Source organism: Salvia miltiorrhiza, chromosome 7, assembly GCF_028751815.1.
Source record: "Salvia miltiorrhiza cultivar Shanhuang (shh) chromosome 7, IMPLAD_Smil_shh, whole genome shotgun sequence".
NCBI classification, from domain to species: domain Eukaryota; kingdom Viridiplantae; phylum Streptophyta; class Magnoliopsida; order Lamiales; family Lamiaceae; genus Salvia; species Salvia miltiorrhiza.
Window position 1 is genome coordinate 36,758,829 of NC_080393.1, and position 17,030 is coordinate 36,775,858.

General features: G+C 36.7%; 2 protein-coding genes across 4 annotated transcripts; one reads left to right on the forward strand and one right to left on the reverse strand.

Moving 5' to 3' along the window:
- The first annotated feature begins 436 nt into the window (after positions 1-436).
- LOC130992996 (alpha-galactosidase 1-like) lies at positions 437-3,574 on the forward strand. Of its 2 annotated transcripts, none has more exons than XM_057917718.1 (15): positions 437-701; positions 896-1,043; positions 1,274-1,332; positions 1,416-1,472; positions 1,568-1,602; positions 1,703-1,806; positions 1,894-1,969; positions 2,100-2,158; positions 2,242-2,307; positions 2,397-2,480; positions 2,559-2,623; positions 2,739-2,821; positions 2,902-2,992; positions 3,073-3,122; positions 3,216-3,574. In XM_057917718.1, exons 2-15 carry the CDS (start codon positions 904-906, stop codon positions 3,447-3,449), a joined length of 1,203 nt encoding a protein of 400 aa, XP_057773701.1. In that variant the 5' UTR covers positions 437-701; positions 896-903; the 3' UTR covers positions 3,450-3,574. The 2 variants fall into 2 exon arrangements, with proteins under 2 accessions (XP_057773701.1, XP_057773700.1); XM_057917717.1 differs by having other exon boundaries at positions 583-763.
- Positions 3,575-3,802: 228 nt separating this feature from the next.
- Positions 3,803-15,111, reverse strand: LOC130992995 (katanin p80 WD40 repeat-containing subunit B1 homolog KTN80.4-like). 2 transcript variants are annotated; one of them, XM_057917716.1, is made up of 18 exons: positions 14,434-15,111; positions 13,203-13,333; positions 12,800-12,917; positions 12,468-12,694; positions 11,979-12,081; positions 9,830-9,900; positions 9,605-9,679; positions 9,366-9,509; positions 9,058-9,277; positions 8,449-8,958; positions 7,734-7,793; positions 7,542-7,639; positions 6,828-6,953; positions 6,196-6,270; positions 5,972-6,084; positions 4,798-4,914; positions 4,567-4,635; positions 3,803-4,491 (listed from the first exon to the last, which is right to left on the reverse strand). In XM_057917716.1, exons 1-18 carry the CDS (start codon positions 14,465-14,467, stop codon positions 4,428-4,430), a joined length of 2,355 nt encoding a protein of 784 aa, XP_057773699.1. In that variant the 5' UTR covers positions 14,468-15,111; the 3' UTR covers positions 3,803-4,427. The 2 variants fall into 2 exon arrangements, with proteins under 2 accessions (XP_057773699.1, XP_057773698.1); XM_057917715.1 differs by having other exon boundaries at positions 3,803-4,635; positions 14,434-15,106.
- Between the last annotated feature and the right edge of the window lie 1,919 nt (positions 15,112-17,030).

Sequence of the window (17,030 nt, forward strand, 5' to 3'; positions counted from 1 at the left end):
AAATAACTAGGGCATGTGGGTGGTTCTCGAATGTTATGTGTTGATATTGTTTATAATTACTTTTTCTTTTTTAGAATTACAAGAGATAAATATTATATAATCAAATAAGTAACACGCATGTATAGATATAACCTTTATACCACAGGAAAAATATTCGCATGTAGATTGAATTGAACCTAAAATCTTTTAAAAAATAGTCTTTGAATGCTTTAATTTTGAACCTAAAATCTTTTAAAAAATAGTCTTTGAATGCTTTAATTTTGCCATTGTTTATAGTGAGTTTTAATCTTAATTATGATTGTAATCCTTGGAGATATTCGGATGGTTTGCTAATTTATTAATATGCTAACTACTTTTGAAATATCATCACAGACACGTATCACAAATTCAGAATACATTAGTTTTAGACGACCGACCTAATTAATGAAATTAACCAAAATTCAAAGATCAAACTCATCGAAATTGTTGAATTCCACCACAAATAAATAAATAAATACATTTGTTTAGGCCCTACCTAGCCTACTAATCTTGAAACAATTATTGAAACCCAGCCAAATTTGTGTAAACCATTTAATTAGTGACGTCGAAGCTAGTTGAAATCATGTAATCAATTTAATTTTTTTCAAAAAAATCGATTTAACTTGATTGCATAGAAAAGTATAACCACATCAGCAGAAGGAAAGAAGAAGACGAATGTGAAGGTGGGCCCAATCTGAGATGGAGATAGAGACGCATTATTGCTTGAAATGAACTTAACTCCATTGTATCTCTCAGTATTCTGAAACCTTGTTTTGTAATCATATTGCATTGTTTGAAGTTATATAGTCAGCATCGCAGTTTGCAGTGTTAGTGTGTGTGTGTGTTGTTAAGCACTAAGCAGTATTGCTACTCTCAGGCTCAGCTATGGAGGCATCATCACTTCCGCCATGCTCGATTACCTTCTTGCTGCTGCTGCTGCTAACCATAACTGTTACCGTTAATGCTGATAGCTTAAGCCGACGCGCTCTGCTGGCTAACGGCCTCGCCGCTACTCCGCCTATGGGGTAACCCCTCTCTCTCTCTCTCTCTCCCTCATAAATAGGGTTTTTTCATTTGGGTTAATCTTCTTGTTATGCGCAGCTACTCTGTTTCTTACTTGCCTGAAGTTTTTCTCTGTTTTCTTCAACCTTATCCTAATAGTGTTTGGATTTTTTTTCTATTTGTTGGAATGTTACATCAATAAGCATTACTTGCACTTTTTTAATTAATTAATTAATTAATTGATCTGTTTCAGGTGGAATAGTTGGAACCATTTCAACTGTTTTATTGATGAGAAGATGATTAAAGAAACTGGTTTGCAATTCTTTCATTTTGTTGTTTCATTGTTCTCACAGTAAGGGAATGCAATTTTTTAGTGAGGTTTCTTTGTTTATCAGCTGATGCTCTTATCTCAACTGGCCTTGCGAATCTCGGATATAAATTCGTTAACATTGGTAGGTTTTAATGTTCAGAGTTCCAAATTCTCACACCTCATTGCCTTTACTGCTCAATTATCTGATTGAGAAACTTTCTGTAACCCTGTCTTCAGATGATTGCTGGGCTGAAATCTCTCGGGACGATAAGGTTCACAAACTTTTGCAGTGTTTTCTACTGTTTATAGCTAATATTGATGACAATGGCTGTCTGTGGCTTTCTTGTTTACTTAGTGGGAATTGTATTTCAGGGTAATCTAGTGCCTAAGAATTCCACATTTCCTTCTGGTCTCAAGGCTTTGGCTGACTACGTCCATAGCAAGGGACTTAAGTTGGGAATATACTCCGATGCTGGGTAATTTTGATTCTTGAAATGATGTGTATGTGTGTGTTTGTATGAATATATATGCATCTGATGCAAATGCATAATATTCTCCTGCAGCTATTTCACTTGTAGCAATAAAATGCCTGGTTCACTTGGGCATGAGGAGCAAGACGCCAAAACCTTTGCTTCATGGGTAAACAATACGATTTTGGTTGTTTCTGGTGGCAATTTCTATGTCACGTGATACTAGTGTTCTCTTATAATTAGCCTAAAAATGAGTAGACTATTGGAACGTTGAGTTCTTTGAGCTTCCTTGTCTGCAGGGCATAGATTATCTCAAGTATGATAACTGTAACAACGATGGATCAAAGCCACTAGTCAGGTAAGCAAAAGCACATTTCAAACACCACTGTTATCTTTCACATGATTTTGCTTCCTTGCTGAGCGTTGGTTCTCCTTGTTTAGATATCCTGTCATGACAAGAGCTCTCATGAATGCTGGCCGCCCTATTTTTTTCTCGCTATGTGAATGGTATCTTTCTTGTATCTCTACAATTTTAATGCCTACCATAACAGTTCTGCTTCCTTGCAAACTTTATGATTCTCCTATCACTGAACTAGGGGAGATATGCACCCGGCCTTGTGGGGTGCTAGCGTGGGAAACAGTTGGAGAACCACAAACGACATTGCTGATAATTGGGACAGGTATGATTGTCTCTTTACTGTTGTAGTGTTGTTTTGCATCTCTGAGATTGTTCTTCGCGTATTCTGGTTCTGTTACAGCATGATCTCTCGAGCAGACCAGAACGAGGTCTATGCAGATTATGCCAGACCGGGTGGCTGGAATGGTTAGTACACTACAGCCCACATTCTAACCTTACACACAACCTACAGAGTATAGACCTAATTTGAGAAAAACCTAGAAAATTGATGTCTGTTTGAAAATGGCTTTGTTGTCTACAGACCCTGACATGCTTGAGATTGGCAATGGAGGAATGACCAAAGATGAGTATATAGTCCATTTCAGTTTATGGGCAGTTTCCAAGGTATTTTTTCTCAACCAAAGATAATTTTTCTTTGTGGCTATATTTGTACCGATGTTTCATGCTTGCCCTATCATTCCTAGGCTCCACTTCTTATTGGTTGTGATGTGAGAAATGTGAGTAAAGAAACAATGGAAATCATATCAAATAAGGAGGTGATCGACGTTAACCAAGGTAACCAAAAACCACCGAACCTTAGTTCCCAATCCTCAGTTGGCCTAGTTTGTTAAGAGTTGTGGTGCCATTGTTTGCAGATAAGCTAGGTGTTCAAGGGAAGAAGGTCAGAATGGAGGGAGATCTAGAGGTACATTCTTGTTTACATACAGTAGTAATGAGCGACATCTTTGGAAAGTCATAAAACAGAATAGTAATGGTGGTGTTGGGCTTTGTTCCATAGGTGTGGGCAGGGGCTCTTTCTGGGTACAGAGTAGCGGTGGTGCTGCTGAACCGGGGGGCAGTGCGTAGGGTGATGACTGCTCGTTGGGACGACATCGGCATCCCTCCGAGCAGCACTGTGATTGCAAGAGACCTCTGGCAGCACAAGACATTGAAGCAAAGATTTGTGGATATATTGACAGCAACAGTGGATTCTCATGCATGCAAGATGTACATACTCAAGCCCATTTCTTGAGGGATAATATGCCATTTTGTGTGTAAGAGTTGCTTTTAATAAGGGCTTCCCACAAACATTTTTATCAAACAAATAACTAGTATTATTTCGGCGTGTTTATGTGGGATCATTATCATTTACTCAAATGGATGTTCACTTACAACAAAGAATTAAGTTAAATATGATTTCTACAAACTATAAATGAGGTTGTGCTTGTATCGACTTTCAGGCTGCCAAAGTTATTTCAACTTAGTGCATTGATCAAAGAGTAAATCCCAAATCGAACAATGAACATCATCAAATCTCATGCTATGACATCCATTAGTAGATAAAAGAATCAGGAGAAGCTGAATATCAAACTACATCACATTGGGTGGCGGACAAAAAACCCATGAATTTCATAGAACATCTCCATGTCTCGTAATGTATACAAGGCAATGTTACATTACACACCTGAGCTAATGAGGCAAAACAAAATAAAATATAGCCCAATGAAGATTGGTATATATATATTTAGGAGATTGGTAAAGGTTATTGCTCGAGGATACAGCAGATATTTCTCAGTGGTAAACGCCAAAATACATGTCAAAACTCAAACACTCTTACATCATACAAAGCAAACTCGCTTTTATGCCCTTAGACAGAATCACGTTTGTACAAATCTCTCTAAACTACCATCAACTTCACTCAAGAATAACAAGTTGACATTTGGGTTAAGACAACAAAGCAGTAAGATGGATCTGCGTCCACTGATGAGGCTTCAGCCACTAACTGATTTTGAGTGGCAGCAACCAGGTTGTCCATCGCCTAACTTTAAGTTAAGATAAAGAATCGGGTCAGTAATCCCACTGAGCACGAATTTACATGAGTTTCCAGCACTTTCATCTTTCAAGCATACAAATCACGGCACTTCCACAGATCCAGAATCTGCAGTCCCCTGAAAGCAATACCATCTGAACCTGTCTGCCTAGGTGCTGATATATTGTGAGCATTAGATACTCATGAAACTTCCTGAAGTGCCAGATTCAGTTCCTGTGCAGACTTGGCGATATTACCCCCTCTTCTGCAAAACAAAACAGCAGACAGATATTGGAAGTTTGCACCAATATGAAGCCGTATTTTCATGAGAAAAACATACCTTGAAAGTGCAGGAAGGGAGCATTTTAATTTCTCAAGTTCCACATAGCAGAGATTGCAACGCTCCAGCCTTGAGGCAACAGAAGCAACGGTAGATCTTTCAGTGAGATAGTTTGAAGATAATAATTATACAATAGATTATGCAAAATTGCAAATAATAGTGGAAACAGAACAGTGATTGCAAGAATAAGCTATAAGCTACAGATAGCTATTGAAGAAGAAACAGCCGGACCTTTGCTCTGCCTCGATGTCTACACCAACGGATGCAGGTGCTGACAGTGAAGAGTAAATAACAGAGCCAAATACTCTCACCAATTTTATGAGCATATCCAATGCAATATCTTGATGCCTACAGGATAGAGGTGCCAGTTTTGACAAGACCACCAGCAGCTGTTAGTGTTCTTATTCCAAGACACGAAAACAACTGAATGAAGATAAAAATTTCAAGACATATCACCATGCCAGTCGTACTCATCCTGATACTCAAACATAACCTAGAAGGCCCAACAGTAAAAAGCCTGGAGCTTATCACTTATTAGAAGTAGATGCTAGGTTTTTAAGCCCTACGTTAGTATATATTTCTGCTGGTGAGATGTACATATCATAATAAATAAATAAATTTTGATTTATATAAATAAATGAAGAGACAAAGAAGAACAAAAGGATATAATGTGGTTTGGCCAACGATAGATACCTAAAGCCACTTCTGATTTCATATAAAAGTGAGCTCCTATATGAGGTAAGGTGGAGGTGATAAATGAGAATGTAGAAATCAAATCAATAATATAATAGTAATAAATTAGAGAGATATTATGATTTTCTAATTGCTCCAAATACTGTCTTGAGTTTCAACAATATAATCCTAAAACAAAGACCTGATGCCATATCTGGAAAGAAATATAGAGTGGCAAAGGCTTTTGTGCTTTATTTAAATAACAATGAAAAAAAGGGCTCAGGAGGATCAAGTCACGTGACACTATAGGCTCAGACAGATAGATGGTTCACAGCACCAAGGAAACTAATGAAATTGTAGTTAGCTCATTCTCACTCAGTACCTACTCTATCATCAACATTCATCACACTAATACCATGCTTTTCTATCCTTCAAATGGTAAGAAACTTAGAATAGGTTTGCTTGGTCTTGCAGAAATTACCATCCGCTGACACATTTCAACTAGTATACAGATCCCATGAAACTCGAGTAAAGAAATGGCAAGACGTTAATTGGTCAATAATGTTAGGGTAAAATATTCCTTTATTATTTTCTGCCATTTCAACAAACAACAGCACTGAGTTGCTAAGAAGGTAACTTTTGAGGTATAACATCTATCTACAAGTCAGAACATAAGAGAAACACAAGATTAAGATGATGCCATAGTGCTAAGAATTACTATAGATCTGCTCACCTATCCATATCACTTTCCACAAGTCCCGTCAGGAGTGGCAAAAGACATGAACAAATATCTAATGTGACAATATCAGTTTTTTCTGCCAAAAGGCTCATTACATCAGCAAGCACCTGCAGTACGATTGAGGAGAATTAGAAAGAGAAGAAGAATGACTAATCTGCTAATTGCATAACAGGTCTCATCTATTGTCCAACAGTAATAGATATAAGTATAGTACTCACACTTTGATCGCCCATTTTGCTGATTGCACTAAGAGCCCCTCTGATATCATGCCTCTGCCAGTAGTTAAGGACCACCTGGCAATGAAGAAAACCAGGCACAATTAACAATTGTATAGAACTTTGTCACTGCTAACCTACAACAATCTCAACAGGACAAAATATTAGATAGGCATTATTATCAAGAATCTATGGGGGGTTATCTGGAGCAGATGATCCAAAAAAGTCGAAACCTTGAACTGAAATAGCACATAATGAGTGAACTAAGTTGCTAGAAGCCATGCAACGTAGTCTTTGGCAGGAAAATCAGGAAGTAATCCCCATGTGCTAAATCCAATAAGCAGTAACTACTAAGATATAATTCGTACTTCTAGACAACTGAATTACCATTGGACTAACTATGGTTATGTGGTTCTTCAAAAAAAAAAAAAAACTATGGTTATGTGAGGTTTAATATAATGTGACAACTTAACGGCCCCACAGATTGCTTCTGATCAGATATTATGAACAAGCATATTCTATTCTGTAGTCATATAACTTTATTAAGGAAAAATGGCAACTCTCTACTTGAAACTATTCGTAAATGCAGTAGCATTATCACAATTATAATGGAAGATAATAATGAAGCAAAATACCTGCAGTTTGCCTAATCGAGACCTCATTGAGCCAACAAATTGATCGTGTTGTTCTATCAAATCAGCTATAGTATCTTCTTCACTAGCAGAGACTGACTCGTTTTCATCAGCTGAAGGATAGCTTCTCTGGCATGGAAGATATTAACAAACATCACAGTCAATCATAGAAAAAAATGATCAGTAAGCATCTCAAGCTGCTCGTAGAACATATTAAGAGCTAATTAGAGAAATCAGCACAGAACCATCAAGAGCTGAACCTAGTAGACTACCGAATTCTTTCAAGAATTATTATGGTTTAAAAATGTTTCACATAGACATAGACTGCACACGTCAAGCATGAGAATTGAGACTTTAGGTAGGTGCTTCTGCAAAAGCTAGGGTATTATAAAATAGATAATGATTACAATTTCAGGAGATTACCAGCTACGAAATTAGATGATAACAAGGAAGAACAACATGGTAATATTAACATGTGGGGAACCAAAACAAGTTTAAATTAGCAAAATCAATATATCTTGGTGATTGGGATTAATAATCAGCCAAAGTGTTTGAATGTCAATTTGCTAAGTAAAAAAAGAAAACAACAAAGCAAAACACACCTCCTATCAAGATCAGAGACACGCAAATAGAATACGTAGTGTGCTTGGTTATAAACAAAAGTTGGAAAGCAAACTATACATGCCCAAGATCCATAGAAAAAGTAAGTGTACTTACAGCATTTGATCTCCCGGAGATATTGCTTGAAGCAAGACCTGGACGGTAAGAACTTCTTCCTTTCTGTTCCCAGTTAGAGAGAATCAGATGTGGTCTACCTAGTTTCATTAAGGGTAATGAGTTAGTGTTCATAAGGCCGCAGAACCCTGATATATAAGTAGTACCAGTTAGAGAGAATCAGATGTGCTATACCTCCCTTTTGACCTTCAACATGAGATGCTTCCATATTCATATTATTTCCTCGATATTCATCTGTATAAAAAAGCTACATCAGTTTCAACTATTTGTATCCTAGAACATTAGGAAGGTACAGAATCCTTGAAGTAGTTTCTTCAACTTTTACCATAAAGTAAAAACCAGATTCATCTCTTATTTTCGACAATCATAATTACTGCACTCTGTCGATATAAAAGCCCTGGAATCTCAATAAAATTGTTTTTCTTATACTATAATTATGGATCAGCTTCAATTTGAGGAAGATTGCAGATTTAAATAGACAGCCTCTCCACCTAGATCTGTGTTTCAGATTGCATGAAAATGCTGAAGAGCTTTTAGATTTTGAAAATAATAGCAGATTCTTATTTAACAGATTTAGAAATACAAAATTTAGCTACTGCATGTGGAACATCTACAACCCTTCCAAAAATGGCGCCTCCTTCACCATAACTCATTTTCATTACCCATGGAATCAATATCATTCTAATAATATGTGAAGCACTCAACCAGCTTTCCTTCTTTGTAAATCTACTCCTAAGAACTTATTCTCCTCTCGTCAACTAGTCCACATTAGAAGAGTACACAAATCCTAGCTACAGGAGGAAATGCTACTCCAGAAAAGGTTTGCAATAAGACAATAACGTAGAATTACTCAAAATGATAAGAAACAAAATGTGAAAGGGCCACATACAATTTTCATGCTGATATCTGGCAAGGGTATCAATAGCAGCATTTGTATCAACTCTTCTTGAAATCATAGGTTTATCATCTCTGACTTTTCTGTCTGCAGCAAGTCCGCTTATTGAGTTCTTAATTGATGCACTAAAAGTTCTATCCGGGACATTCGAATCCATGGACTTTGGGAGCTCATTATCTGACTGAGTAGGAATATTTGTCCTCTCAAAAACATCTCCGGGGCTGATAATTTTACGAACGTCAGAAGTTTTGGACTGTGAATGTAAAGGTACAGCTTTAACTGGAGCATCTTCTTTTCTAAACTCAGTAGCTTGCTCAGCTCTTGGATTATTTCTTGGCACAATCACAGGTATTACATCAGATCTGTTGAATAAGATATTCGCTGTTGATTGGGCCTTTGCGGCTTGCCGCTTTGGGTTTGTTGCACTGGAAATTGCTGGTGCAGTGATCTGCATTGTCTTTGGAACAACACTGAAATTTGACTTTTGAGGAGTGCTTGGAGTAGCTTCAATCAGCAGGTAAAAGAACATTTAGTTTGTTTTTTTTTTGGTGTGTGTGTGGGGGGGGGGGGGAGTTGAACAACAGACCACAAAATAAGGCTTACATGCACTTGATTTGGAATCCTTATCTGAATTCTGTGGGACAGAGAGCCTCGTGAGAGATCTAGTTTCCTTCACCGGATCAGCATTATTTGAAATAGAAAGCCTGCCCAAATTGGCCTTCACATTATCCTCTGTGGTTACAGATGAACCACCAGAATTCGATTTTGCATCAGTATCACTAGTTAATCGAGCAGTCTTGCCGATTGCATATGGTTCAATCCGCTGGTATTATCACAAGGTAGAATAACGTTCAGGAGTTTGGACATCAAACAAGATGAAGGTTTTACGACTATAACTTTGTTACTCATACCGAAATGTCTACAACCCAAACTCCAACACAACTCTGATTATAAGAGCATCCTAGAAGCTTTCCTTCATGGACATTCATGTCTGATAATTTAGACCACCCCACGTCTACAGTATCATGACTTCTGATCGGTTCCCATGAGAAAACCTACCACCAAGAAAAAATAGAAGAATAGAGTATTAGATGGGCCAGACAGAAGCCTAATATATACCTTGGAAATAACCAAAACATAAAGAGCATACTTTCAAATTCTCATGCAAGCCACAAAGAAGGGTTCTCCCATCAGGATTGAAGGTCATACAGCGCACTCCAGTGGTCTGGATTTGTAACAATTTAACAATAATTACTCAAAGCTCAGTCAAGAATAGTAATGCTGGTCTAAGTTACAGAGAAAAAGATATGGGAGATTGGTAGGTATGCTGCAAAGAACAATTGGAGGAGGAATCAGTGATTATATATTCAGAAACCTCAGGTGCAGTTGAACCAATTAGCTCAAAAGTTTCAAGATCCCAGAATTTAACAGTTCTGTCAGCTGAGCCTGCCAGAGAATTAAAAGCAAAGCAAATTCAGAAAATATAGCAATATTTGATGACAGTAATATGAATAAGAAATGGAAATGCAAAACTAAGAAAAGCTAACCTCTCTTGAGTGCACAGGCAACACGCCCATTGCACAATACAACCAAAAAGAAACAAAATAAATGAAATTGCAATTTTTCATTCAATAATTAGTAGTCGGTTTAGGAAGTTAAAAACCATAAAGTAAACCCTAATGCAAACCACTATAAGGGGCAACAGACTCATCAATGACAACAGGATTTTAACTTAAATATGATTGAATGTTTCAGATAAATGGAGCAGACTCCATTGTTTGATGCTAAGTAACTCCTATGGGAAGATGAATGCATGACCTCGAGAACAATAGTTACAATCATCTTTACACATCTATTTCTTCCTTTAATTAACACCAGACAACATGCTTTAGACTTGACACCGCTATAAATACTCGTAACTTTCAAGGGACTAGCTGTGAAACGTAAACTTATCAACTCTCCAAGAAGTTAAAAAATATGCCTTGTAGGAGAACAAGTGTGACATGAATCTTGCTTTATAACCACCTACAAAAAGTTGTGGAGATGTGTCCAGAGTTTATCCAATGTTCCATCAAACAATTAAGGTCAAAGAAAGAAGTGGAAATAAAGTGTAGTTTTTTGGGAAGATGTCTGGATCCATCATAATGTTATGGCAACTTGGTTCCCATCATTGTACTCTTTAGCATCACAAATCCATTGCCTCTTTAGCATCATCCCGTGCTGATTCCTCTCCCAATCCCACCACTCCCTGGGATATTCATTTTCTTTACAATTAAAAGGAGTGAACGTTATCAATTGATTTTTGGATGGAGTTAACTCTTTAGGGATGATGAGGATGTGAAGAGGTGTCTTTGAGATTCATCAGGTGTCTTTTCTCATTATTTCTTGCTGAAATCTTTCCTTCCTGAACATTCTTACCCTCCTTTTCAATTGTTTAAAGCCACTTGGAACTTGAAAGGTTTCAGTACTTAGAAGGTCTGAGTCTTCTCATGGTTGTTTTGTTGGATAAGTTGCTTGACAGCAGTGTATTACAAGATGTTACCCAAAAATCCTTCTCTCAAAGGTTGGTGCCTGCAGGAATTAGACTAACAGTGGGTTTGACACATACAGCCAATGAAACCTTTCGCACAACCTTTCGCACAATGTAGGAGGATGCATCATGGAAAAAAAAGGTCAAGTATCACGGGGAGTTTGCAATGATAGGGATGATTGTCCGCTTGTTTACTTTATTTTGAATAAAATTTTATGTTTCTTATCCCAAGGAAAAAGGATACACAAAAAAGCAAACAAAACAAAAGGATTGTGCTTAGGAGTTATCCCGGCATTGTGTATTGAATATAGAATATTTGCATTATGTAAACCCTAATGTCATCTTAATACATGTTCCTCTTTTTATTTCTTGATTATCAGTTTTATATTCTTCATTTCTTTTTTCAGTTACATACTGAGAATAAACTTCAATTAAAATGTCATGATTCTCTCTTAGGACACCAGGGCTAGATGAAAGTACAGATCGGATGCACTACCTAAAGATGCATTACCATAACAATCTGAAGAACCACATTATGAATCCACAATGACTTGCAAATCTCTTGATGAGTTAATCAATGGCCATTATCACATAATGTTTAACAATAAAAGAAAGAAGAAATATACAGGCATAAGTATTGAATATTCACTAAAAAAATAGAAATCAAATAACTTTGTATTAGATATTTTTTTAGTTTTTGCTCCATTACTTTTGCTTATCCTAAACAAAAATGCTAATGATAGTTCACCTGGAATATTGCACACCCCCCTCCCAACAGAAACAAGAAAAAGGGCCATACACTTGATAGAATCAGTTACAGTTTAGACTATCAATATTGCTACTACATTCTGAGTAATCTGGTTTTTCTTTTTTCAGAGCATTTAAATGGACAGTCATTCCACCTGTTCTATCCATTATAGCATTTAACAGTAGCAAGACATTGCAGACAGCTTATGACCACATAACTTTAGCAAATGAAACAATACAAAGATACCTGTTGCCAGCAAAAACTCATGTGGATGGAAATCAATGGATTGAACTTGGCCTTCATGACATTTGAAATCATGCAAAAGCTTGCCAGCAGTTAAATCCCATAACTGCATTTGTAGGAAAAGAAAGTAATCAGAGATTAAGCTAAATTTTGTACAGAGTGCGGTATTGCAGCACAAAAGGGTTTTATATTAAATTGTCTCCAAAAGGAATTGAAAGAGGAATAAACTGGAAAATAAAATTAGTAAAACCTTATACGAATCTAATAGAAAATAGATAGTGATTGCCTTCACAGATAGAAACTATCAAACTACTTATTGACGCATATGTTGATAACTTACAGAAAGCAAAACAAGACAGCAACAGAATTAGATAAATCAAGATTATTCAAATATCAACATGATAAAAGAAGAAACAAGATGTTTGAGATCTATGAATGCTAGATCAATCAACCATGTATTGAGGGTAGAAAAATGAAATGGAAGATTTTAACCTTCACAGTGTTGTCCTCTCCGCCAGAAACAACCCACCGGCCATCAGGAGTAAACCTGATTGCGTTAACTCCTCGAGTATGACCCTTGTAAGTGTGTATACACCCCTTCCTTCTGATATCCCATATTTTGAGATTTGTGTCCAGGGAACCAGATGCAAAGAACTCTCCAAAGGGATGAAAGTCCAAGGATATGCAATTGGAGCGGTGACCAGTGAGGGTGCGTATGACTGTAAAAGATATGAAAAAGGTCAAACAGAGGAAAGCCAATGGTTTCCCATGGTTGTTAAACTATGTCAATAAATTGCATAGTAGTCTAGTAGAAGAAAGCTTACTCTTAGCCTCCTCCAAATCCCAAAGCTTAATGGTACCACTAGCTGCTCCAGCAGCAACCAAAACCTCCGATGAATCAAAGCTAACTGAATCAATTCCACTGGAATGGCCTGACAGACTCTAAAGCATTGGAATTTTCATCAGCGATCTTGTAAGGACAGGAAATAAGAAACCACAGCAATTAAAGTTGAAAAAACTCATTGCTTACAAGATAATGTTGTGTTAAATTTCAAATTTTAATTTAAAAAGGGAATTTCCATTAAACAAACCCAAAAGGCCTGCAAGAGATTGCAGCTACAACTCTGACAAGACTCACTTGGGGATATGAGAGAATTACCAATCTTGTGTAGCTCATTCAACCACGCAAGAAAAAGAAAAAATTGCAAAATCGAAAGTTGAACTGACCAGTATGGCGTTGGGCTTGCCAATAGCCCAGAGATTGACCTTATGATCTTCTCCTCCAGTCACGAGAACCCTTGATGATTTCCTCCCGATCTTTAGGCAGTTCACACTTAAAGAATGAGCTACAAATTCCTCTGCGACAAGTTTTTGTTAAGGTATTCAAATCAAAATTTAGCTTACTTTTAAGCTTCCTCTTAATGATTTATGATATGTCCACAGCTGAGGTATCCAAAAAAATGACACTGCCACATGGTTTATGATAATTATTCCTTGAAAATGATATTGCTCTTTCAGGAAAGAGCCATAAGTTGAGACAATGTTCATTACTAGTAGTGTCATCAAACTAGTGGAGCGTAAAGTACAGCATCAAATGCTTCATTATTTTTAATAAATGCAAGAGAGATGAAATAGTTCCAAAATTAATGCTCAACTTTGTTAATGTTAGATTCAATTAATGAAAAATTCGTGTACGTATAACTATGTAACATATAAAGCTTGGACTGCAATAAACCCAGTAATGCTCAACTCCGTTAATGTTTAGATTCAGTTATGAAAAATTTGTGTAGGTATATACCTATGTACATACAAATTATGCATGACACCCGCCAGCATAAGTTATATGATCCACTAAATCTCCACTAGTCAGATGACTATCACATGATTTAATTTCATATATTGCATATTTCCCACACACAGAAAATAAAAGCTTTACATGTGATGGGAAATAGAGACATAGGCCTTTTGAACAGTCATATAAGGTCAATGAAGTCCAACTCACATCATTTAGTTCATTTTATTCTCCATTGAACATCATATCAGTCTTATGCCAGTTTCACCTAATCATGAGCATCGAACATGTAAATAGATAGATAATTAGAAATATGTTGAAGAAGCAGCGGTATTACTTTCATAAACTCATCTCTGGCAACAAAGAGTTACATTTATGAGCTAACATTTTCTTGAGATTTAGCAGGAATCTTGAATATGATCCATTATCATTCTCAAGAAAAATGTTCACCAAATGAATGTAGTTTGACTAGCATACGTAGCAAAGCTTGGAAAATCAAAGAATAAGAAAACATTTGGAATAACACTAAAGATCCAATCAAAATACGCTGTAGAGCACTACATTTCTGTTTTCTTACTCAAATTCCATAAATATATATATTACTTCTGAAGGAGTGAAAAGACAGGACAGAAGGAAATGAACTTTGAAACATCGCAACAAGGATACGTAGCTTGTAAGCACGTTTGGTGGTGGTCGTCATTTCGAACTCCGAAAGTGGAAATCAAAATGCGTAAAAACCCTAGCACAACGTCCGCCTCACCGGCGAAATTCGGAGACAGTGCGGCAGATCCCAGGAGAAAAACGCCAGCCCACATTCGCATCCATCGAATACAGCGTAAATTCAATCGCTCACGTCATGTTCGACGAAATGACCGAGTCAGTTTCCAATTCCACTTCCCCTTCCTTATGTCTGGGGCTGAAAAATCTGAACTGACCAGGGTGATTTGAGCAGCGGGGAAGAAGAAAACAAACAATTTGAGGGATATCTGCAAAAGGTCTGCCGCAGAGATACAATGTACCTCCAGTTCCCAAAACAATTAAACTCTGCGTGTGTGTGTGTGTGTGAGAGAGAGAGGGGGAGAGATGAGAGAGAGAGGGATGGGAGAGAGAGGTTGTTTTCCAGATCCCAGCTTGGCAATTACTCTGGATTGAAACCTCGCAGCTCCAGAAATGGAAGATCGCTTTCAAAGTATTCGCAGTGGAATGAATTTGAAATGCGGTGGTGTGTGAGGGAGTGTTGGTAAAAAATTTGGTTTGGGGATTTGAAGTTTGAACGGTGAATGAAGCAAACGGATTAGAGGGTCTATTTTTTTAAATCTCAAAGGTGAAAATTGAAATGCATTCGCAATGATTAAGTGCCATCATTTATTTATGCGTCAAATTATTAAACGATAGTCCTGGATAAGTAGAAAATTAAATGATCTATATACCCAAATTAAACGACAATTTGTCTGCCGTAAGTGACGTTTTTTCTATTACAGTGACATGACATAATCTAATTTAGGGTATTGGAATTTGGAGGCTAGCTTTGCAAAGGACTATTCTAATTTTTTTTACCAAACAAGAACTAGAGTCTCCTTTGAGGGTGAAGAGGCTTTTTTAACAAAGTTATTGTAACTATAACGTTTCAAAAAAAAAAAAAAGTTATTGTAACTATAATAAATGTATAATTTGTAGGGATAATGCTAGTATAAAAAAGTATAATAAACATGCATTATTAATTAAAAAAATAGAATAAAAGTATAATTTATAGGTAAATATAGTAGAAAATGTATGATGTGATGATTCAATAAGTGAAATATAACTTTTTCGTGAAAAAAAAAAAGGTAAGTATGACTCTTTTTGTTTTGTATATTAGAAAGCTGGTGGAGAGAATTGTGGTCATAGTGGTGTGACCTAATTACAGAGTTATGATTAAACTGATCAATTAGTCTCATTAGTCCATGATCATTACTTTGCACATTTAATCTATTCACTTGAAAGGAAACTATTTATTGGAATATTCTATTAATCCTCATCGTGAAGTCAAAGCAGTGTATAATAAATATTTAATGCACAATATTATTAATATAAATTAAAAATAATAATTTCTCGAGATCTCATTCTAAATCCTGTCAATGTGATGAAGACTAAATTGTGCACCAGCATTGTGCTTAACAGTACTAGAATATCTCTTTATTATTATTAGTAGTAGTATTTAATGTTATTATTATTGTTATTTCGAAGTTCAGTACTGCGCTGACATGACAGGGCTGATTTTATCAACCGAGAATCATCTTAGCAGCTTAACCATGTTCCTGCTTTGACAACTCAGCCTCGACAACTCGACGCTACTCCGAGTTAGATCGTCCGGTCTTTGTTTCTTGCGCTGACTTTTCAACGTTGCTTAATGTAATAGGGGCTTAGGCCCAATTATTTAAGTTAATGGGTCCAAAGGCCTTAGGCTTGCTTGGATGCTTATAAATAATAGTTCTATCATAAATTTAGGGGACTTTGGATTCATTCACTCATTGTAAAATGTAAACTCTCAATCATAGTGGAAAACACACAAAAATCCACCCGTGGATATAGATCTTCACGATCGAACCACGTAAATCTTTGTCTCGTTTATTGTTTTAGTTTAGGTGTTGATATTTATTTTATCGCAATGGTAAACCAATTCGAGGAATTTCTGATACAAATATTCAATTAGTTCGGACTTGTTTAGTATTGAATTGGGACCAAGACAAAAAAAGTTCTTATAGTCAAGAAGCTCGTGCTTCTTTTGTTGAAATAAGGGCAAATGGTTTGATTCGACATTTCCTAAGAATCGACTTACTGAAATCCACTATTTCATATAGCGGAAAAAGGAATGACCGGCCGGGCTCAGGATTTCTCCCCGCTAATGGATCAATTATTAAAACTTAAAATAACATATCTCATTGTGAATCCATTTTAGTGCTATATACCGGACATCTACTGAGATTTGGATCATGTGGACTGGCCAGGTCCAACATAATCACCCCCAGTCACACGGGAAATACTATCCTGAACTTGAAAATTCTGGGTCTTCGAAACCCTCAACATACGATACATAAGAAAACTTATGTTCGCAACAGCAAGCTAAAAGCTTCATCTTTGGGTCCTATGTTCTAGACTCGTGTTCCGAATGTTCAACATTTTTCAACTCTTCTCTCATGTTGCGGTAGTGGTGGCGGAGTATTATCTCGCCTATCCTTCACATCACATTCTTGATGACATCTTTGAGGCATTTTGTAATCACA